The sequence below is a fragment of the Orbicella faveolata genome, unplaced genomic scaffold (genome assembly GCF_042242905.1).
Source record: "Orbicella faveolata isolate gen_17 unplaced genomic scaffold, um_ofav_v1 contig_17, whole genome shotgun sequence".
Lineage (NCBI taxonomy): Eukaryota > Metazoa > Cnidaria > Anthozoa > Scleractinia > Merulinidae > Orbicella > Orbicella faveolata.
In genome coordinates, this window is record NW_028301544.1 from 186424 (window position 1) to 202689 (window position 16266).

Consider the following 16266-nt stretch of genomic DNA (forward strand, 5'->3'; position numbering starts at 1 on the left):
GATAACAGCCCCTGGAATTTTAGGGATAAGGGATGACTAAACCTCCCGCCTCCCTAACAGGGCCTCGTTAATTAGAAGCTTGACGATGTACAACGTAGAAGTTCATACATTGGGATCACCCAACGGGATCGGAGAGGCAATTTCGTATTTGCATTTGATGTTCGGAGAAGTTGAAGTTCGGAACTTTTTAGTCATGCAAGTTCTGCTTCAATGCGTATGCCCGTTGCCTTTCAATTGGTGACTTTAAGGGACCGTTCATTTATTTTTCATTACCCTCTGCTTTTATTGTCAGTCATAGCCCCATTACTTGTCTAGACTTGTTTGTAAGAGAGATATCACTCCAACATAGAGAGAACAGTACACTGCCTGACACTGTCCAGTAGCAGAACAGTATTTGTCTAATAGGTGACAAAAACTCTGACCGGTTTGTTTCCACAACTATTTGATGAAACCTTTGCCACCCCCCAATAAAAATACTTCATAACATGGCATGACACTGAGTTTTTTATTTCAATTTCTCAATAGCTGTTCCTACTTCCTCAATAAACTTCATAACACTTCATAACACTTAAAATAATTTTAGAAAAATATGCATTCTAATGTATCATTCAATGTGTACCCCTATAATCGTGCTAAGTAACAGGATTAAAAATGTTTTGGTTTTTGTTTCAGAAACCTTGTTCACACATTTGAATAGAAAAAAAAACGTACCTAACAAAACAGAAATTCAAAATTTAACTGTTCTCTTTGTTTGAAACTTGCAATTACTGATCACATTGATCTACGTATCAACTGACATTTTAGATTATTTAACATTATCAATAATAATAAAGCATTTATCAAGTTATTTAATATGGAGCTATAGTCAATATAACACAGAAAATTATAGACTCTAAAAACATACACACAATATCTCCCCCCCCCCCCCCCCCTCCAAAGAAAACGTACATATAGGGCATTCCAGGGAATAGGCCCACTAATGAAAAGGGAATTTTCAGAAACTAAAGCCCTGAGGACTTACTTGAGAAATTTAATGGTAGTCTACTATTAACATTATTTTTAAATAAACCTATCGGATAAACTATAAACAAGACATACAGTCCTCAGCGACTAAAATAATTTCAAGACAATGAAAACTCACACCTAGAAAATATTGATTTCCTTCGGTTTTACAGTTTATATACATTATTTGTTGGATGGACTAATCATGGATCATGTGCAGTGATATTATTATGCTGATATTATTATTAACGCCAAATGTAATAGTAACCTAAGATGTTACTATCACATTTTGTCTGGTAACAGGTATGCTAGAATTATATACAGGAGATGCAATCCTGTTCCTGCAAAACTAAAATCATTCTCACCAGTTTGGCAAACTTAATCAGCTCACAACAAAAAACCTAGTCACCATAGAAAATTCAGATATGTTTCTTTTTTATACTTTACTTTGTTGGGTATCAACTAATCACATATCACAGTGATATGCTAAAATGATAAACACAACATACAATGCAGGTCCTGTGACAAAACTCATATTCACCAGTTCATAACGATGAAAATAACAAGGCGTTTAGGTTGGTTAACAACTTGTTTTTGTTTTTGTTTTGTGACCTAACACAATATCACACAAATTTTGGTTTAATATACTCTTTCAATTAAACCCACCTTTCTATAAATAACTTTAGGTTTCTCAGGTTCAATTTTACTCTGATGGTTTCAATGTTGTTATCCTTTGTTTCAAACACATTATCATGCATCAACTACAACCAATAACAAAGGAAAATAAATAGAAAGTAGAACCACCACATATACCATGAACTGCTGCTTATAAGCACCAGACTTTACAACTGCAGATGGACAGGCTTATAAACGGAGGGGCTTATATCCGGGTGAGGAAGGGGGAGGGGCTTTCAAGAGAAATGAACACCATTTTGCAATTATGGTATTTAAATAGGTTGCATTCATTTCATTTTAATACCAAGGGGGCTTATATCTGGGAAGCCTTAAAATCGGAAGTACAGAGACCTATAAATAGGGGGCTTGAAGCAGCAGTGTATGGTATATCTGACTGGAATGAGAAAATCAGTTACAGAACCAAATATAAATAAGGCAAAAGTAAAAAAAAATACATTTGTAAAAGTTCACTCATTGACCATCTCCAGGGTAAATCCTTTTCTCGGATGGCTCATCAACCTGGCTGTTTCCCTCATCTTTTCTTTTTTTCTTTTTCTTCTTCTTCTTTTTCTTTTTTTTCTTCGGGTTTAAGTTTGTCTCGTCTGTAAGAAAGAATTGATACTCAGTTAATCATATATACTTCATAACATTTCTTGTATCCTTTCCTATTTTCGGCAGCTGCGCACAAGCAGATTACTTGAGTATGATATTTTTGGGTGCATACAGTTTGATAGATAAAAATACAATTATTGCACTTTAAAACAACACTCTGAGATAAACATTAAATGATTTAATATGCCATAAATACTTAAAACCCTTGTTAACCTTTTAAAGAGTTTGATCTAAAAGTTCATTTTTCTTCAAAATTGTTTTTTTTCGATTTACTGAATCAAACTGAATAGCATACCTTTAGGGTCTTCAAGAGTGTCTTCCAACAGCTCTCCATCCACTGCCACACCTGGCCCAAACTGAACCTTAAGACATGAAATCCATAGTGGAAGTATGACAGTAGAAAAAAGGCTAACTGTCATACTCCCACTAAATATATGTGGCAGCTGGACTGCTGGTTCATGCATTTAATGTTCTATGTTTATTTATTCATTCGTTTTGGTCTGGCCAGTCCAGTTCAATCTGATCCAGTCTAGCCAGACCAGTTTGATCTAGTCCAGCCCTTCTAGTCTGGTCAAGTACAAATTAAAACTAATCTAATTCAAATTAAGCTAATTCCAGTCCAGTCTAGTCCAGCCAGTCCAGTCCGGTCCAGTCCAGCCAGTCCAGTCCGGTCCAGTCCAGCCAGACCAAACCAGTCCAGTCCAGCCAAACTAAACCAGTCCAGTCCAGCCAGTCCAGTCCGGTCCAGTCCAGCCAGACCAAACCAGTCCAGTCCAGCCAAACTAAACCAGTCCAGTCCAGCCAGTCCAGCCAGACCAAACCAGTCCAGTCCAGCCAGTCAGTCCAGTCCAGTCCGGACAAAGTACATCCAGTCTAGTCCAGTCCCGACAAAGTCCCGCCAGTCCATTCCAATCCAGTTCAGCCAGTCAGTCTAGTCTGATCTGATCTAATCAAGTGAGTCTAGTCAATTTAAGCTAGGTCTAGCCTGATCCAGTCCAGTCCAGCCAGTCTAGTCCAATCCAATTTAGGCAGTCCGGTCCGATCCAGCCCAGCTGTACATACCTCTTCTTTACTCTCATCATCTGAAGATTCTTCGTTGTCATGCTTCTGGAAAATATTTGAAATTAACTGTTAGCCTTTTGCTTCCCCAACTGGACACAAGTGTATATTGCCAGAGAACTCCAGCTCCTTAACATATATCGCAATTAGACTTTTAGCTCCTTCAAATACCGTATTTAAAATCCCATGTTGAAGCCAACCCCTGGTTATAAGCCTGACACATATAAGCCCTTCTATTTGCTAAGAAAAATATTATCCCAGACATAAGCACTCACCCCCTCTCCCCGATATAGCCCATCTAATGTATAAGTGCATTCGTTTTCCATTTCTCTACAAACATCAAAATTTTAGTTAAAAGTTATAGGCTAATAGCTAAGGATAAAAGGCTATTAATAGGGCAATACGGTAATATGGTAATAGGTCTAAATGAAATGGTATTTTAGTTTTAAATTGTTTGGCAGATACGTCTTATCTCATCATTCTGAAAAATTTAATTTAGTACGATTATACATGCCCCCACTAAGCCCCCCCTCCCACCCCTAAGGGAGTTAGCCCCCAGGGCTTTACTGTGGGATTTTATAGTATACTGATTCACAAGAAAGGAGTCAACTTATTCACACTTGATTTGAAGATGCCTCTTCTGGTCTAATGTTGGGGTTGAATCTATTAAAACAAAGTGAAATACAGATGGAGTCAACACTTAATGCAACACTTGTGCTCAAAAATCATAAAGTAAATAAACTTGACTTGCAGGAAAACTATCCTAGGTAGTTTTATTGATTTACACCTGGCCACCTTCACCATAATCCCATTCCTTTTCCATCATCCTCATTATGAAATCTCTTATTAACCAAAAAACTCGTAACTGTACTGGGAGAATGTTTATAGGGCCATAACATTCTCACAGTATAGTTGCACTTGGTTAATGAGATCTATATGTATTACTTCCTGTATAGATCTACAAAGCAATCTTCATTAAAAACAATACCTATTACTGGTATTGTTTTTAATGACAAGTACATACAGAATATGTTAGAAAAATCTATATAAAGAGCTGAAAAAAGTATTTATAAATAAAAGATGTCCCCTTTAGTGACCAATGACGCACATTACTTGTTTCAATGTCGTTTGATCATGTTACCTTCCATTCCTCAGGCCACTGATTACTTCCAGTGCAGCCTCTACTGCCTCTCTTACTCTTCCCTCTACCATGCTTGATTCTTAAAGCAATCAAATTTGCACTACTGAAGAGCTTCTGACAATAATATACTGTCTTTAACACTGAAATGTGGCCACAAAATAGAGAGAGCAAATGCACTTTGTTATAGGCATCGATTTCAGCTAAGACTAGCAAATTATGTTCCTTTGGGGGCTAATTGTGGATACATCGTTGGGGTTCTCGACCCTTACTTCAGGGGGTGGGGTTGGTTTGAATTTTTGTCCATAGTGTCAAGTCACTCTGACAGGTGCTGAGTGGAGAAAATGAACTATACTTCTAACAGTGCTCATTCTTGCCTTTAAAGTGCCTGGAATTTCCCAAAGCTGAGTGGCTTTATTGTCTTGGCAGAACCCTGCATCATTGCCGTGAGGGAGCGGGGGGGGGGGGGGGGTGATATGTTCAGAGTGCCACATGGCCCACGGGGAAGAGGAGGGGTGTCTGGGGAGTTAAGGTGGCAAATTTAATACAGAAGCCATTCCTTCCCATTTTAACAAAATAATTTGATTTAAATATTGACATCTGTGAATTTTGGTCCCTTGAGAGCTTCTTTTAAATTTGCTGCAGTTAATTATCATACCATGAAACTGAGTACCATCTCTGAATTGTCAGCTTATATTTGTGTATTGCAAAGCAGAAAAATGTTTACAGATATAATATATCATCCAACCAGCCAAATGAAATAGTGCCATAAAGTCTGTCGTAAACTACTGAATTTGAACAAAAACAATAATTAAGTAACTTCATACCATCAAAGATCTCGACACACTGTGGTACATGGCTGCCTGGTGCTAGGATCAGTAGGCTCAAGGTATTTTCAGACCATCTTTTGTTGTAACTGTGAGAAGAGGCAAAGTTATAATTACAGTTATGGAAATAATAAAAATATTATATTTTTTCTTCATTGAAGAAGTGAGTTGAAAAGCCAAGGGTCTTGCAACTCACAGATTATGCACTTAATTATTAATAATCCACTTGAAGGTTAGATGTGGATTTCATTTTGGCCTAATACAATTGAATATTGTAGACTAAGAGGTGCAATGAACTACCTTTAGAGTCTTCAGAAGTCACCACTATCAAATGTAGTTCAATTTTCCCCCCTTTTCAGTGACAATTATTTGTTGCTGTTAGAGGGTCTTTTTGTTTTACCTGTTTAGTGCAAAATCAAAAAACACAAGCAGAGATTAGTGAGTGGTGGTTATGAGCCACTACCCACTAATTTTGTACTAAGTTCACCATTAAATAGACTGAAACAAGAATGTTCATAATCAACCACCATTTCCTGGAAGTATTTTACTATGGGATCATGGGCATGATTTGATAGACAATAAATAGAAACCATTGATGTTATGACACTTTAATGGGACCTTCTACAGTAGGTGCATGTACGAGGATAAATGGAATACTGACAATAATATAATTATCAAGTGATAATACCTTTCTTTCCCTCTTTTGAGTGGCTGTCAGCCAACCAAAAGTAACAGTTTTCCAACTGGTTACTGATGTTATTTAAAATCCTAAAGAAAGAAAAAAGACGGTTATTTGATTAATGATAATTTATGATATATACATTTTTGTAATGACAATAATTATTATTGACACTAATCAGCTGGTGGCTTGTTAAGCATCTTGACATCTTGCCTTGCTGTTTCAGTTCAAAGGAAAATGTGCATAAGCATGAGAGCAATTCTAGTATTAAATTTTTTTAGTTTGGCAGTAATTTTTGCATTTAATCTAAACAGGTTGGAACATAAATTACCACATCTCACCACAGATTATTGAGACATGCATACAATGGACCTGTCTACAGAATTAATGTATATATATTGATAGCGTATGTCAATCTTGTGTTAGAAAACATTCAAATTTGGTATTAATTTTGATTTTCTACATCTTCCATCAAACAGAAATAATAATTAAACATTTAACTGGATTGGAAAATTTTAAACCAACGACAGTAGTTAATCTTGCATTGTAAGATATAATGACAGAAAAACATGTAATCACTTCAAAAGTTTACTTATGTTGGACGCTTGTGAATGTGTTGACAAAACAGTCAATACACAAACAGCCAAGTCTTGTTTTGATTGTTTCATCAACTACAACAGAAAGCAGAAAACAAAACTGAATAAGCTGAACATGCAATTATTCAACAATCTTCTGAACCCCTCGATCTAAGGATCAATTAAAATTTTATGAAAATTTCTCATCCCCTTGAGCATTTCCAAAACTTATCAGGAAGAGGGTCTTTTTAATTAATTTAATACAACTGGGAGGGGTGTACAGTAGGTGCGAAATTCAAGAGCAATGTTTTGAAAACTGAATGGCAATATGCAGATGTTGGATGGATCTACAGTCTAATAAAGCACTTAATCATCATTGTAGCATCACTTGTTAAACAGTGATAGTATTCATCCTTCTAAGTGTAGCTAATAAAAAAGTGCTCCAAACTGTTGCCAGCTTCCTTAAAAACAGCACAGACTAGAATATACATGAACTGTTTGCGATATAAAATTACCCATGTGTACAGCCACAACATTTAAAGATCTGAACATTATGTTCCCTGAAAGCCTTACGTCAATCCATTCTGTTCACAGCCACATGGCACACATCTCAAAACATTATAATTTTTTACCATAATTAAGTTATGCTTGATCTCAATTTCAGAATATTGATGTGGGAATTTTGTCTGTTAAATGTGAGGCTGGGAAAAAAGGAAATGTAAATTATGGTCGCATTTCAAAATGCTTTTTAAGTTAGCATCAGCAACAGGGAGAGTTTTAATATAGGTGCTTGCAGTGACAAGTAAAGCTTGTTTGTTGTGAACTACTTCAAAGAACAGAGTAACTCAGGTGACATATAGTTAATAAGCAACCAATTTAACTGTTATCAAAAATCAATCCCCAGAATGTATTGCAAACCGTGGACAATTAATTCGAAGGAAAGTTTAGAAATCCACTACACTTACCTCGTCGAAAGTGTGCATCAAAAAAGGTGGCAATGTGTTGCTGGCTGTCATTTTCAACATCAACATTGCCAGTGATGCCACCTCCTCAGTGCGACCTTCGTATTTTCCGGTAACTAGGAAGATTAATAAATACTTGCACCTTAAAGTTAATTTTTTGAGCATTCACTTTCTTGATTATCAGATCTACACAAATGGACATTAACTGTCACCTCAAAACCTTCTAGGTTACAATATGGTATTTCTTCATTTTAGCAAGGTACAATCAGCCCATAGGAAAGAAATAATTTCAATTTCAAAATGTTTCACTGCAGTCAGGTAACTAAACCAATTTCATAAAATGCATCAGTAAGTTGTACAAATTATTCTGTAAAAATTAAGTTAAAACTGTAAAGCTGTCCACTGTTTATAATCTTTGTACCTCTGCCCCAAGGGATAGGAGGGGTGGGGCAAAAGTATGCATTCCCTAATTATTTCTCAAGTCAATTGGATCATTGGAAAGCTCTCTCCACCACCCCCCCCCCCCCCCCCGCCCTCATTCATTCATGGAAACCAACTAATTAATACCAAACTCACATTACCAGGTAGAATGACAGAATATGCACAGTGTAATTTAAGAGCTCAGCTAACATTAGTGTGTTGCAGCTTACCCTTTTTGTCCATTCCAAAAAAGGATAGATTTTCGAACAAAGTACCCACATCTGAAAACACACACATGTACACAAATGTTCAAATCAATCGGCTGCATGATAGAAATTACCATAAAAATAAATTATCACCTTTTCTGCAATGTTGACCAGTTATATCTACTTATTTTTTCATTTAATGGATTTATAATTAATAATTTAAACTTATTGTTATTCTAACCTGCTGGAGGTTCTTCATCAAGGCAAAATATTCCTGATCTTTCATCTGAAAATATTAAATATTAGTTACCAACCAAACTATTATTGGTAGTGTGGTTTATATTTAACTACAAAGAAGAGAAATCACACCTGCAACAATGTGAAGCAAAAATCACGACTTTTAAATTGGAATCAAAGTTTGTCTGTTGCGCTCTTCCTTCTTGAAAAATAATAGTGAGCAATAATAAGGACATTGAGGATTAAGTCTGATATTAAGGTTTTCCATTTCAATTACATGAATGACAACATTACCTTGCCTAACACCACTTGGCCCTGCTGAATTGTCATCCTCATCGTCAGTTGTAACTGTAATATGATCTGGGATATGTATGTATGTAATGAATTGAAATAATTTTTTAAAAAGCAGTTCTCTTTTCAGTAGCATTGCAACTTGTCTCCAGTTCTATTAGGTACATAGTTTAGGTCTTTCATCATTTCTAGCATATTAATTGTATAAGTATTAATAGTATTTTGTTATATTTATGTTCTCGAAGATATTAGCTAATTTAAGCTACCTAAAATGTGAGAGGCATTATCATGTATGCATACATGTATGTATGACCGTATGCATGTATGTGTGTATGTAAATATTGCAGTGAGTTTCAGTTGTTAATTTCTGTGACCAGGTTTAGTTTAATTGTCCCCCTAGTATAAATAGGGTACAATACTAAAGTCAAACAGTAATAATCACTAACACTTTCTAATTATATGTACTGACAAGTGCATCATTCGTTAAATGGAGGTTGTGTGCCTGAGACATCCATGCAGCTCCTAGATAGAGACCGCTACTTTGCTGGCAAATCCTGGAAACCGGGCCATGAGACCATGGAAGGGGAGACAGGCACCCATCACAATGAACTGTCTAAAAGTGGAAAGAGGGAGGGGGGGGGGGGGGAGGGGGAATGGTTGAATACATGCTCCCATGCAAAACAACACTCTCTGCAAACGCTAAAGCTGTGAAGGCTGCCAACACGTCTCAGTACAGGAGCACATGGAATCCTGGCACATGGACATATCAAAAACACTGCTGTCTACCACAGGCAAGCACATGCACTCATTGTTGTTAACTCTGTTAAATTGCATTGTCCATTTACACCAAGAAACAAGTTAGATTGTTAAACCTAGACTGACACCTACAGTGAAGACTAGAAGTATCTTACCCCTTTAAAAGTATAATGTTCAGTTCCAGAATATATCCATACTCCCCGCACAGAAGGGATTGGAATTCCCTGGGGGGTGTATGAAACTCAATCAAAATTTCCATAGGGGTGGAGGGGACTTACGAAAATTCCCTTCCGTGAGGGAGGTATGGATATTTTCTGGAACTGCACGATTTAGGTTAAATAACTCATCACCTAATTTAGATGAAACAATACAGTGTACATGGTAGGAGTCTAACCTTTGTCATTTGCCCGCTTTGCCATGCTTGTCAGGAATCTCCGGGTTGATTCTTATAATAATAAACAGTCAAGTAATTCAGATGATGTCAAATCCATTCTTATTCAGGGCCCCTTATATCACACATTCATTAAGATATTCTGCATTAAGTCATAAATTTGAAATAGACGCTGTAATTGAAAGAATGGCCACCGTGGTTTTTATATCTTATTCATTTGTGCTGGTACGAAATGAAAAAGTAGGACAAGAGGAATGGCTGTTCACGGTTGTCATGGACATCCCTTTTCAAAATTCCCAGACTTTTTTCTGATAAAAATAAAAGTCTTCTTACCAAATAAATGAAGACTAATTCATTAAGAGTGTAAATTTTCAACTGATTTACCTTCTTTATTAAAGAAAGATATTATGAAATCACTGCTGTGACCCCATATGTTTCTTGCAGCCTTCAATGGTTTGAAATCAGTCATTAATTAAATTATTTTAATTTTTCCTGATATTTTAATTTTTCCAAATAAAATATCTGAGTTTTTTCTGATCTTGATGGAATTTATTCCCCTGAACATTTTTGGCCTGTTGCAACCCTCTAGTAATATACTGAATGTACATGTAAAGATGACACTTTCTTCCAAACTAATGTAAATTACACAAACGTGTAACAGTATGACTGCACAAAGTAATCAACCCTTTTAACTTACTTCCATCCTTGGGAGGTGGCATGATGGTCAAATCAACCATACATGATTGAGAAGTATTTGTGGCAGTTGCTGTGATAATCAACAATAATATCAAAGCTCAACGTACTGATTTGTGGTTATTATCTTTTGGTACTGATATGGCTAGGCTAAGTTGCTTATAAAAAGGGAACCATGGTGCTCACAAATTTCTCTTTATAACATTAGATGTCATTTATTATTGCAGAAAAATCCAGAACCCATTGTACACAGAAGCTTACTAAGCGTTTGTTTTTTATCACCCTCCACCAGGCAATTCAAACTACATGTACCCTGTTTGTAAAACTAAACAAAGAACTAGGTTGACATGTATAAAGATTAAATAAGTCTGTTTCTAGAAATCACTATAATTCTTTACTCTGGACGCAGGCTGTCAGACTAGCCTTTGAGTGAAGAGGCCTATTTAGTTGATGACTAAAACTGGCAAATCGGTCATTATTACTTAGAAGCAAGGCCATTTGAAACCTTGCAGAAAGTATGATTTGTTTACAAACCGCTGTGCTCTAACCCATCGACTACTGGAGCTTTTTGCCAAACACAAATTATTTTTCAGGACATTTCGGAGATTTTCAGCCTGGATGAGCCAAATTAGCTTCAATCTACTCGAAAAAAGATTTGCAACATGACAGCATGCCTTTCTTTCCACTAACATCTTGTTTTACGACATTTTCGCTAGGTCCACATACTAAGTACTGTTAATATTGGTTTTTGTTTCATGACACTAGGATTGGACTCACCCAATAACAGAGTACTAATCCTGCTCCCAAAATCTAATAACCCTCCACATCACTCCACACACTTATGCGGGTAAGAATCAAGAACAAAAAAGATCTTTGTGGCAGAATGAGCAGTTGAAAATTCATTTACTAACTCATCTCCAGACATCAGCCCGCTGTGTACATCGGCCACTGCATGACCTTTATTATATGATTTAATAAAGGTGAGTCTGCAAATGAATAAAAGGAAGTCATATCAATTTTTAAAATATTCTTATTTACAACAAATGGAAAATATCTGTGTATGTGGATTTCAAAGTTGGGTTATAAATTGCTGACAACACTAAAAAATGGAAAAGATCATGGCTTTTAAGGTGCCTCCACACAGTTTCAAGCACTTTCCAAGACATAGATTTTGGTGGGTCGTTATTACCACTCTTTAACAGTCACTGCTAAAGTATGGTATCAAAAATTGCCTAACCTTCGATGAACACATTGTTATCATTTTCGTGACACAACAGGTTGCCATAACAACAGTTAGACCTGCTAACAAAGCCCTTAATTTTGGATTTAAATACGGATCTTAACATCTTATGTCAAGTAAGTGATAGGGCGGTTTTTTGATACCATTATTGGAGCATCAACTAATAGAGTGGTGATTTTAACAACCAAACAATATCATCGGTTTGGAAAGTGCTGCGAAATGTGTTAACCCATCGGATATTTCCTGCCCGCCGCCATTTTCAATTTAATGTAGTCAGAGCCTGGCTGTCCGTATTGTTATTCATTCAAGATGGTGCTTTTTGTGAAACAACTGGGCAACACACTAAAAATCAATTTCAAACAAATTAATGATAAAGAGGTACAAAAGAAAATTTATTGTTTTAGCAAAGTTGGGGCTAATAGAGAAACAAAAATTAATGACACGCAAATCAAAAATGAAGCAATGCGTTGAATTGATTGATGATTAAATAAGCATAATGTAAATATGCTTCTTACAATGTAAATATTTTCCAGTTCCATTTCCTTGTGGGGGCAAGAAGTGATAACTCGGCCAAAAGTGGCTTCATTAATTCATTAATAGATCATATTTTGCCCCCACAAGGGACTGGAGCCAGCATTAGCAAAAGGGTGTATTCATGAAAATCAATTGTTATAAAGGTGTGATTGTAAAATTCAGTCGAACGAAATCAATTATACAACTGGCATGTGCTTTATGGACCTACAAATGGTAAAATATAACATAACATAGGTCGAGACAAATAAATAAAGTTATTTTAAAACATAAGCTAGTTTAGCATTACTTTCATCAAATTTATAACGCAAGACCAACATATCATGCAGCCCGGCCTCTTTTTGCAACCTGAGTAAAAATTAAAAGAAAAGAAAAATTCTGGTGAATACTATTAAAGAAAATGGAAATTAATAGAACAACAAGGTTTTTTACTGTTTTTTGGGGGGGAGGGAGCCGAGGGGGGTGGGGGAGATGCAGTCAGAGACCACCTAACCGGACCGCTACGTGGAAGGGTTTGGAGGGGGGTGGGGAGGGGGGGGGTCATTCAAAAACCACACAGCCGGACTAAGCTAGGGCCATGAACTCAGATTGCCGGGACACGGTCCAAAACCGAGCTCAGTTTAATTTTTAAAAAAAAAAAAAAACGTGTACGGTCAAGATAATTAACCGAGTGGGTCATGAATGCATACACAACCGAGCTCGGTTTAATGTAAAATCAAAACCAAATACGGTTTCTGTGTTCTCTAGGGTCGGCGGTTATCACCGTGGATGTTATCTGGAAACCAAACACGGTTATGAAACAACACCAAACCGAGGTCGGATCAAGGCAACCCCTGTACCATTTATAAAACAAGGAAGGTTTGTGAATCCCAAGCTCGGTTAATACCGTGGACGTTACGTGGACACCAACTGAGGACAGTTTACCGACCGTACATTCTGTAACCGAGAACGGATTTTTTTCCGAGGACAGTTTTTCATAACCGAGGTCGGTTGCCCAGAAACAAAAACTGATATGTCGGTCGACATATCGGCCGATATATCGGTCGAGTGTTGGTTGATATATCGCACGACACTCGACCGATATGTCAGGCAATTGTCGACTGAGAGTGGTTGTCTGATAGTCGGCCGACGTGTCGATCCATAGGCTACCAACATTCCGCCGATACTTAGTTATTTCCCATGTCTTAGCGGGAGGGTAGGGTTTTTTGGTAAAAAAAAAAAGAAAAAAAAGATTGGTCCCGCCAGACCCATGATACACCAAATTACTCACATAACTTATCATTGTTATAATCTTATCAATAAGTAGCACAAAAAGGTAACGTCATGGCTTGACACAATTGACATACGGCCGATATAACATGCATAGAAGACAGGAAGGGAATTACTACAATAAGATAAAGATAACATACATACAAGAGCGTACCACTGCCGGGAAAAAAATATAACATAGATGTAGCAAAAAAGGACAATTATCACATCTTCTTGAATATACCCAACCAAGAAGTACAAGGTAGAGTACATGTGGAAAACAAGCATAGCCTTAGTAGAATGATTTAACAACAAGTACGACAGGGCAAGGCTGAAACCAAGCCCAGTTCCATACCAGAAAAATCACAGGGACTATGCCAGTGAAGGTCAGATACCACGACAGCTCTGGCGGTGTGAAAAAGTTGCTTAAACGTGAATTCGCATTTTTTGATTTCTTTTTTATCTTGATTGTTTTGTCAAATGCTTGCGTAACTCTCCTAAATTTTAAGTCGTGCAGTAACCCCTCCCCCATGCAAGGAAATGTAAAAATCAAAAAACAGCAAAAGCATTAGTGCGATGCATGGGCAAATTCAAGACTTGCTTGTCTTTCATCTTCCTTATCCTCTTTCCTGTCAACTGTATTTTGTGTATTTGGCAGTATTTCACTTGGGTGTCTTGCTTGACAACGGCTGAATGATCCAAACATAAAGCCCTCAGAAATTTTTAAGGTTGATCAAAAAAGGATGAAATGTGCATAACTTCTACATCTGACAATGGCAGTCTAAGCTTTTCACTTATATTATATGACAGTCAACCGATACACCACTGACAGTCGACCGATATTCCAACGACAATCAATGGTCAACGTATCGGCCGAGTGTCGGCCGCTATATCGACCGAGATACATGTATCTGCCCATAGTCGGACGATATGTCGACCGACACTCGGCCGATACATTGGTCAATATGTCGACCAGCATATCTCGGTCAATATATCGGCCGAGTGTCAATCAATATGTCGACCGATGTATCGGCGGAGTGTCGGTCGATATGTCGACTGATATATCGGTCGAGGGCAGTGCACAAATTACACATGATCCAGTTTGTTTAGTTTTGCTCTAAAGGTACGGTATTCAGTCTGTCACTGTCCAGTGCACAAGACTCAAAAACTCTATTGGCAGGTATCTTAAAAGCAGCATGTAGTGTATTGCCTTCAATGTTGAATGCTGCTTTACCAGTAGGGGCAGTCTTGACAACTTTCACATCGTCTGGATTTTTTCCCAGTGATACTATTTAGAAATCTGATCAGAACTTCATACAATGCATTTGTAACAGTACTTTTGCCAACTCCAGCAACTCCACTTAAGAATCATCTTTTGTTTTAATTGAATCATCTTTTGTTTTAATTGAATGTAAGTCATAATAAAAAAAAAAACTGTCTTTGATTTTCATTCAAAGAGCAGTCGACCCTAACTAGTACCAGAGCTACTTTCCGAACGAAATAATCCCCCTCGTCTAAAAGGCATAGTAACAAATGCGACACAACAAGGAGGCTTACCTTAACTTCATGATGATACAGCATTCATTCCCCGTTGCATTGTTTCCTCCTCCGGGTGACATTTTAAAAGACTTTAAAACGATTCGTCCTTGGTCGTGACATCATCGCTTTTCAGTATGATAACTTTAAAGATTTCGAAGCGAGCATCGTGGCTTTCAGGATTTCAATGTCCATTCTTGAAGCTAGTGTTTCTTAGCTTGATAATTTTCCATTTTACCACTCCACGAAGGTCTCCTCGTTAAAATTGAACGAATGTCGCGTTACGCTGTGCTGCCGCACAAAAATGGTATAGTAAGTCCTTCTAGTCATTCCATGTCCATTTGTCGCAGCTACTGTTGCTTAGCTTAACAACCGTTTCCATTTTAAAACTCCAGAGATTGAACCAAAAACCATCTTCGTGCCCCGTTAACCGCCATGTATAATCTCCCTGTTATCGGACAAAATTTCTCCTTTCTAGGGCCCTCTAAAATCTGCCAATCGTACAGGACGAACCATACTTAGCGGGGGAGGGATAGGAGAAAACTAAAATTAATCTGAATGGTGATCCTGGATGTTACGTCATCCATGAGCAATTTTGCTCAGTCCCGCAACTCCTCTGTGCATCTTTTTTTTTTTTTTTTTTTTTTTATCCTGTTTCTTTCTCTTCACTTCTTCTCACTCCACACACAGGTTATACCTTCATTTACTTCTAATTACGTTTAAGTATCCGTTTGTTTGTTTATGTTCCGATTTTGTAGCCACAATTTAAGAAATCGCAGTCAAACGTCATCGCTTCTGCATGCATTGCGTGCCGTTTCTTCTTTATACTGTTAGTGGTTGACCTCAAATTATTCAGACATCTCGTGACCACAAATTATGCAAGTTGAAGCCAGTTATTTGAATAACGCTGTATTTGATTACTTTTACTTTCAGTTTCAGTTGATTTGCAATTTCCGCTCAGAGCATATTGACAAGAATCAACAAACGAAAGGGAAGGACATCAAGAGACTCAAGTCTCCTAAGATTAACACAAACCAATTGTAAGTACGTACAAATTACTACAATGTTTAACGGCGTTGGCAAATTCTAATAAATTGTGGCTCGAAGACCGCGGATTTAACCAATGCGAGAGCGATGAAGAACGTGTTAGACGGAACAAACCCAATGGATATAACTTGATATAATCCT

The 16266-nt window shown here is 37.2% G+C and overlaps 1 protein-coding gene across 1 annotated transcript; it reads right to left on the reverse strand.

Moving 5' to 3' along the window:
- Nucleotides 1-486: 486 nt before the first annotated feature.
- On the reverse strand, nt 487-15524 carry LOC149113002 (uncharacterized). The gene is made up of 15 exons (XM_089288605.1): nt 15100-15524; nt 12584-12642; nt 10528-11509; nt 9834-9884; nt 8687-8752; nt 8397-8441; nt 8180-8230; nt 7533-7645; nt 6572-6663; nt 6002-6081; nt 4490-4568; nt 3969-4011; nt 3352-3396; nt 2585-2651; nt 487-2279 (listed from the first exon to the last, which is right to left on the reverse strand). The coding sequence occupies exons 3-15, from the start codon at nt 10565-10567 to the stop codon at nt 2149-2151; spliced, it is 903 nt and encodes a 300-aa protein (XP_089144731.1). The 5' UTR covers nt 10568-11509; nt 12584-12642; nt 15100-15524; the 3' UTR covers nt 487-2148.
- Nucleotides 15525-16266: the final 742 nt, after the last annotated feature.

Excerpts from the sequence above, each read along its gene's own strand:
- LOC149113002 (XM_089288605.1), bottom strand. The coding sequence starts at position 10,567 with ATGGTTGATTTGACCATCATGCCACCTCCCAAGGATGGAA. Across the intron at positions 8,753-9,833 it reads AAAGCGGGCAAATGACAAAG|ATCATATTACAGTTACAACT; the intron begins GTTAGACTCCTA and ends TACATATCCCAG. Across the intron at positions 3,397-3,968 it reads AAGAGGCATCTTCAAATCAA|AAGCATGACAACGAAGAATC; the intron begins GTGTGAATAAGT and ends AATATTTTCCAG.